Source organism: Halichoerus grypus, chromosome 2 (genome assembly GCF_964656455.1).
Source record: "Halichoerus grypus chromosome 2, mHalGry1.hap1.1, whole genome shotgun sequence".
NCBI lineage: Eukaryota > Metazoa > Chordata > Mammalia > Carnivora > Phocidae > Halichoerus > Halichoerus grypus.
The window spans coordinates 96,990,558-96,998,377 of NC_135713.1; the positions used below are offsets into that span (position 1 = coordinate 96,990,558).

Below are 7,820 nucleotides of genomic sequence, written 5' to 3' on the forward strand. Positions count from 1 at the left end.
CATGGGAGAGGGAGAAGCATGCTTCCCACTGAGCAGGGAGCCCGATTGCAGGACTCGATCCCAGGACCCTGGGATCATGACCTGAGCCGATGGCAGACGCTTATTGACTGAGCCACCCAGGTGCCCCTAGAGATACTGTTTTCAATCTTTAAAAAAAGTCACTAGTTTGAGAAAAATCATAAATGCATAAAACATTACTGGTAGAATATGGAATTTAGCAGTTTGTGGGTTGATAGAATTAAAAGAGCCTTTTAATTTTCATTAGATAACCTTTTGTACTCTAAATGTTTTACAGTTAAAGCTGTGCAATTAAAAGAATTTCAGTCACATAAGATATTTCAGAAAGTTTAAATGTGTCATCTGCATATCAAAACTTGTGGGATGATCTGACTCAGCACATCTCAGCACTGAAGCAGTATTAATTAGTGATTCACACCTGGCTTCTAACATTGGTAAACACAGAAACAAATGCTTCCTTGGTAGAACTTTGTACTCTGTCGTGTTTATATTGCATTTAGTACCATTGTAATATTTTCTCCCACTTTATCTTCTATGAGACTTTGAACTCGTTGACTGTAATTTTGCAAGTTGCAGCATCTTGGTATCTTTCTGGAACAAATCTCTGAAGTACTATAATCAATTTGTTTACAGATACCTTAGATAGAACTTTAGGAGACAAACGGCATCTTGTGACTGTAGAACTGGAAGTAAAACCAGTTGAAACATCCTCCGTTACACCAGTTATCAAGTATGCTGCAGGTGTTAGTGGAGACCTTCTGAAGGTCTCCCAAGAGGCCATTGAAAATGGAATTCACAGTGCATGCCTCCAAGGTAAGGTACTGAAATAAGAGTGAGCTTTAGTATCACAAGTCGACCACTGAAGTCACTCCTAATATCATAGATTATTTCCGTCCTTCTTTCCAGCTTCGGCAGTGTTTTCTTAGTATCTCTTCTGATTATGTGTATGTTACACCTTTTTCCATTGTCCCACAGTGCTTGGATATTCTGTTCTGGGTGGGAGTTTTGTTTTTTTCCAGTCTTAAGTTTGCTTTTCACAGTTTTAGAGGTCTCTATGGATACAATTTCTTTTTTTTTTTTTAAAGATTTTATTTATTTGTCAGAGAGAGCTCACAAGCAGGGAGAGCGGCAGGCAGAGGGAGAAGCAGGCTCCCCTCTGAGCAAGGAGCCCGATGTGAGGCAATGGATACAATTTCTAACTCAGTACTTTCTTCAGCTGTGTCCAGTCTACTTATAAGCCCATCAAAGACATTCTTCATTTATTTTACTGTTTTTGATTTCAAGCATTTGTTTTTGGTTTTTTGGGACTTCCCTCTCTCTCTGCTTTATTTTTTAATTTTTATTTATTTATTTTTTAAAGATTTTATTTATTTGACAGAGACACAGCGAGAGAGGGAACACTAGCAGCGGGAGTAGGAGAGGGAAAAACAGGCCTCCTGCCGAGCAGGGAGCCTGACGTTGGGCTCGATCCCAGGACCCTGGGACCATGAACTGAGCCTAAGGCAGACGCTTAACAACTGAGCCACCCAGGCGCCGCCTCCCCCCGCTTTAATTGCCCATCTGTCTGTTCTTGCATGTGGTGTACTCTATCAGAGTCCTTAGCATATCAGTCATGTGATAGGATCATTACAACATCCTTACCATGTCTGGTTCTGATGCATGTTCTGTATTCATATTGTGCTTTTGCTTTTTAATATACCTTGTAATTTTTTCCTGATGGCCAGACGCGATGTACTGGGTAAAAGGAATGGCTGTAAACATGCCTTTAGTAATGTGGAGGTCAGGTGTGGGGGAAGGGAAGCATTCTCTAATCCTAGGATTAAGACTCAGTCTTATAGTGAGCCCATGCCTCTAGACTAGGAACTGCACGTTTTTTCCTTTTTTTTTTTTTTTTTTTTCCTGCTGGCCTCAGGTTGGACAGGATGGCTAGGGTGGACTGGGGTTTGGTACTTCAGTCAAGTTGGTTAGGTCCTGCTAATGCTGGACCTGCTGGTTAGGCTCTAGTTAACTAGTTTCCCCTGACAGCAGGCCTTTGTAAGAACAGTGTGCTCTGGAGTATTTCAGAATGGTTTCTTTACCCTTCTGTCAGGAGCATAAGGAGATTTTTCTCTGATACTTATGGTAAGAACCTGCTTGAGCTCCTGAAGGTAAATCTCAGAAAATTTGGGGGGGGGTCCCCCTTATGATTTATGTATGACTGGGTCCCCTTGGAGTTCTTACCTCCCAGACTTGTCCACCCTGAGCCTCCAGCAGTTCATCAATTATAGTTGAGGATTTCCCACCCTGGCGGTGGTCCCTGGGCTAGTGAGCCTCTGTTCTAGGAAGCTGTGACTTCTGGTGTTCACCTGTCTCTCGAGTGTCTGGGGCAGTGAGTTTGTCCTTTGTCTTCTCCTCTCTTACGGATCCGAGAAGAGTTGCCGATTTTTCAGTCTGTTTCGCTTCTTACTTGCTGGGTCAGAGTGACAACTTCTAAGCTGCTTACATGAACTGGAAACCAGAAGTCCTCTCCCTGTCTTTACTCCTCATTGCATATTGCGTGCTAACACAGTTGTTTTTCCCCTTGCCTAGGACCATTGCTCGGATCCCCAGTTCAAGATGTGGCCATTACCTTACAGTCGCTGATCATTCGTCCTGGTACCTCCACGACGATGATTTCTGCCTGTGTGTCGAGATGCTTACAACAGGTATAGAACTGTCCTGTGACCCTTCTTGCTCCAAGGTGGCTGTGCTGACAGCAGTGCACCGTTGCTGCTCGGGCAGCCGTGCTTGGCAGGGCCTCACACTTGTACTGTCGCCTTCTCGGCTTTAGAGTCAGGAAGGGTTCTTGCCTCGGGGCATCTTTGACTTCTTCATCACCACGGTTATATTTGAAAGAGGACCTGGAAAATTACTGTTTAGCACTATGGCCAGGAAATAGTCTCTGGTTTTGGCAAAGAGGTAGGTTTCCTTCCCTGGCATTTCTGGTTTCCCCCTCCCAGACACATACCTATTAGAGGTCAGCTTGGTGGTTTGAGTAGGGGACATTTTGGGGGTCAGCCGGGCCCAAGATGGACTATAATCGAAAGAACATTGAAGATGCAATATTAATTCCAATTCTGGAGTTCCTGTTTATCTGAATAAGATTACCTTAATCAAAGATCACTGAAATCAGACAAGTCTCGCTGAAGAAAAGGTTCAGGATAAGCACCTAACCTTATGAAAGTATCAAGCAATCTAGTCTTCTTGGCATGGTTACCTCCCTGTATGTCCTTGAGTGTCTTGCCTCAGTAAGCTACCAGAGCTGAATTAACTCACGGGATCTTAGTGCTAAATGCTGACTCTGCATTCTCTCAGTGTGGGAATACTGTAGTTTTGTAGGTGACTGATTTGCATTAAAACAATTTTCTAAAATTTTTTATTGTGTTTGAGACTTGATTTTCTACAGCTCATTTGAATCCAGAATTATGAAGCTAATGTAAATACCCGAAGTCCCTGACTTATGAAGGTAGAACTTAATGTCTCATTTATGTCAGTTCAAGTTCATACTTTTTTTTTAAGTAGGCTCTACGCCCAGTGTGGAGCCCACTGCGGGGCTTGAACTCATGACCCTGAGATCAAGATTTGAGCTGAGATCCGGAGTCTGACACTTGTTCAGCTGAGCCACCCAGGCACTCCTCAAGTTCATGCTACTTAAAATTCTTTTATTTAAAAAAAAAAAAAAAAACTATACATTCAAAAAGCATTATTTAAATATTGTTTGCTTAAGCACATAGTTAGAAATATTACCTGTAAATCAGTCATGATTAAAATGTTGAGAATATTTCCAATAATTTTTAAAAATTGGTTTTAGTTAACAGTAACCTGAAAGATGTCATGTTTCTAAATTAACCCCAAGCCCCATTATATTGGTCAGTCCTTCAAAATCTTAATATGCCTTCTAAAAATCTGTGTTTCTGAATTGGATAGTCTGTTTATTAAGTTCATTAATTAACTTCATGGGGGCTTACATTTAATCTTTAGTTTTTATACATGAAGTACTCCTGATAGAAGTACTGCAGGCCTTGTTAAGCTTCATCTAGTAGGGAAGCTTCTGCTTATTAGAAGTTAATGATGCTTCCTGTATTTATTGAGCCATCTTTGTTGAGCTTACAGTACACTGTGCACTGAGATGGACACAAATGGGATATGTATGTTTGTCTTGACCCAAAGGACCTAAGGTTTGTAAGATGAGGGGCGCCTGGGTGGCTCAGTCAGTTAAGCGTCTGCCTTCGGCTCAGGTCATGATCCCTGGGTCCTGGGATCGAGCCCCGCATCGGGCTCCCTGCTCCGTGGGAAGCCTACTTCTCCCTCTCCCTCTGCCTGCCACTCCCCCTGCTTGTGTTCTCTCGCTGTCAAATAAATAAGTAAAATCTAAAAAAAAAAAAAAAATTTATAAGAGGATTAATTTTATATCCAAATAGCCAAAATATTAGAGCAGACTGGGAGTCGTAAAAATGAAGTGAGGAATTAGAATTTTTAATTTTTTATTTAAATTCAATTTAGTTAACATATAGTGTATTATTAGTTTCAGGGGTTGAAATTGAGTGATTCATCAGTTGCTTATAACACCTAGTGTTCATTACATCATGTGCCCTCCTTCATGCCCATTACCCAGTAACCCCATCCCTCCACCCAACTCCCCTCCAGCAACCCTCAGTTTGTTTCCTACAGTTAAGAGTCTCTTACGGTTTGTCTCCCTCTCTGTTTTTATTTTTCCTTCCCTTCCCCTATGTTCATCTGTTTTATTTCTTAAATTCCACATATGAGTGACATCATATGGTATTTGACCTTCTCTGACGTATTTTGCTCAGCATAATACCCTCTAGTTTCATCCGCATCGTTGCAGATGGGGAATTAGGATTCTTGGAAGGAATATATGAGCTGTGAATTTTGGGGGCATTCCAGAAAGGGAGAGGTTGAGGAGTCCCTTCAGCTGTAGTATCAGATGAAGGCAGAGTAGTAGGGAAAAACTGCTGGAAAAGTAGAATGGAGTCAGGCCATAGAGAAACCTTTCAAAACTACACTGAGGAGTTTGAGGTTTGTTTTGAGAACAGTGGTGAAAATTTTCAGGTTTTTGAAGCAGGCAGTATAATCACTGGAATACAGGAGGAACTAGAGGTAGGGAGGAGATGGTCTGGGACAGAGAATGGACTGGGTCTGAACTAGGATATTGGCAATAGGAATGGAAATCTTATAGCTACTTCAGGAAAAGAAAGTCAAAGATGTATGACCAGGTGAATTGAAGATTATGAAGCCATCAAAAGAAATAGGAAAGAGCAGAGAAAAATGTTTACAAAAGGAAATGATGAGGTCATCTGCTGCTGTGGGGTATTTGGACACTGTCCTAAAGCAGGCCAGTAGGGTACAGGGCTGGAGCACTCAGACTGTAGTCTGTGTGAAGTATGAAGGTTTTGAGGAAGCTACATTGATGTTTTTGAAACATCCAAGAGAAAGAATGTGAAGAGAGGACTGAGGACAGAAGCTGTGTATCTTAGTTACATATGTAGCATTCAATCCTTTCCTCGGTTTTAGCATTTTTCCTTTTCCCATTCCATTATTTTGTCCCAACAGACATTATGTGAAGCTCTGCGTAGGAACTGCAAAAAGAGAAGATATATAGTTGTTTGCTGTTGACGGTCATTATTTTTTAGTAATATTTTCATTCAAGGAGGACTGTTAAGATACATTTTCTCTAGGTGAGTCATTTCAGTTGGTTAGATTTTTTTTAAGATTTTACTTATTTGAGAGAGAGAGAGCACAAGCAGGGGGAGAAGCAGACTCCCCGCCGAGCAAGGAGCCCAATACTGGGCTCAATCCCAGGACCTTGGGATCATGACCTGAGCCACCCAGGCGCCCCACAGTTGGTTAGATTTTAAAGCTATGAAGAACTGATTGTTTTACTATGTATGTATGCTATGTTTTGAAATTTCGATAATAATGAGAATATACTCCTGGTTTTAGTAATGTGGCCATTTTTCATGATTGTGCAGGGGAGGGGCAGGAGAAGAGGTGGGGGAGATGGTGACTGATCAGGGACAACAGGATTTAAGGCCCACAACCTTTAGTTAATACAGACAGTGAAAATGCCCCCTGTAAGGCCTTAGTAATAATGAGAAGTGAGTGGTGGTGGAGTGGGAACAGAATAATGAACGGTTAACAGTAAAGGTGAGGGCCCATTCCAGAGCCCTAGCTCTCTTACTTAGGTAGTTTCCATTGCTAGGTCTCTGTTAAATTAAGTCCAACCTCATAACCAGAAGCTTAGAATTTATAGGAAATGGTTTTGTTATTTTTGAACTCTGGCAGACTCCAACAGTAGGATAGCTTTTAAAATCAAACCCACTGGTACTTACAGTGCTTGCTTATGCCCTCCAAAACCCATTAACCAATTTGTCTGATGTAGTGGTAGTCGGAAAGACTGTGCCTGATGGGGACTCCAATTCGTTTGTTCCGTCCGGTACTCACTTGCCCTTTGTGCCACACTGGCTTTTTTCAGTTTGCCTGTTATTTATGTGCCGCTTGTTCTTGCCTTTTGTTGAGAATGTGTTTCTGCTACCTTATTGTAGTACATTTCTTGATTTGCCCTGACACTGTATCTATACTAGGCATCAGGAACAAAACACGTGGTGTCAACAAGAAAGAAATTCTTTGGAAAGAAATTCTTTGATTGGAAGGGGAAAACCATTTTATTTCCTTATATCTCTGGCCACGTGTTCATAGGTGCTCTGTATAACCAAGCTCTACTAAGCACCCCCTTGCCATGTACCTGATTTCTTATATTATCTTTATAGACAGTTAAAGCAGGCTTATAAGTTTTTATGAATCTTTAATGGAAATTTGACTTCCAATTTAAGGAAGGGGGGTTAACACTTTAACTTCTTTAGGCTCTGAAGAAAGCTGATAAGCAAGTTTTAGAGCCCCTGATGAATCTCGAGGTGACAGTGACGAGAGATTACCTCAGCCCTGTCCTGGCAGATCTGGCACAAAGAAGAGGAACCATTCAGGAAATCCAGACTCGTCAGGAAAACAAAATTGTTATTGGATTTGTTCCCTTAGCAGAGATTATGGTAGGTAAAAGTGCCTTTTTTCTTTTTAATACTGGGGTATTTATGCTGAAAAAAGTAGACAGTCAGGGCTTTAGTAGGATGCATGGTAAGTCTGAACTCAGGTCACTGGATCATTTGCATTCTCCACAAAGGTTGAGTGAGGTGTGCCATACCGAACTGGCACCAGCCTCAATGGCCGTTTTTTCCCCTTCCGAGCACTTTCTGAAATGCCGAGTCCAGGGAGTGCCTCTGAAGCATACCCATACTATTCAGTTACCTGCCCTCCACGGTATCTTGGTATCACATAGTTCCTGACAAAATGGTTACGTAGGTCACATGCGTAACATCATCCCCTTGCCTGAAAAGAGCAGCAGGAAGAGATCCACGAGGCTTAAATTTAGTAACTAACGTAAATTATTTTGATTAGGGTTATTCAACTGTGCTTCGAACGCTTACCTCTGGCTCGGCTACTTTTGCCTTAGAACTCTCTAATTATCAAGCCATGAATCCTCAAGACCAAACTACACTGCTCAGCCAGCGAAGTGGCTTGACCCAGGTGCTTTAGGTCTTTGGTGACAACCCCACAAGCACTTTCAGTAAGTACACTAGATAAACTGGCACTGGAGCTGCCCGTTCTATAGAATGAGAGAGAATGTTGAAAGTTATGTACGTGACCTATATTGTGTATAAAGCTATTACTATGGAATATATTCAGTGTTACCACAAGGGGTTTTTTGAGCT

At 41.7% G+C, this 7,820-nt stretch overlaps 1 protein-coding gene across 6 annotated transcripts in view; it reads left to right on the top strand.

The window, feature by feature from the left end:
* GFM2 (GTP dependent ribosome recycling factor mitochondrial 2) overlaps window positions 1-7,820 on the top strand; it is a 59,668-nt gene that overhangs the window by 50,318 nt on the left and 1,530 nt on the right. For 5 of the 6 annotated variants that reach the window (XM_078067184.1, XM_078067185.1, XM_078067186.1 and 2 more), the window contains 4 exons: window positions 652-831; window positions 2,587-2,702; window positions 6,918-7,100; window positions 7,507-7,675. In XM_078067184.1, the coding sequence (XP_077923310.1) occupies window positions 652-831; window positions 2,587-2,702; window positions 6,918-7,100; window positions 7,507-7,644 (617 nt within the window). In that variant the 3' untranslated portion in view covers window positions 7,645-7,675. Of the gene's footprint in view, window positions 1-651; window positions 832-2,586; window positions 2,703-5,607; window positions 5,733-6,917; window positions 7,101-7,506; window positions 7,676-7,820 lie in introns of those variants that run through there. The other variant, XR_013445743.1, reaches the window with a different exon arrangement.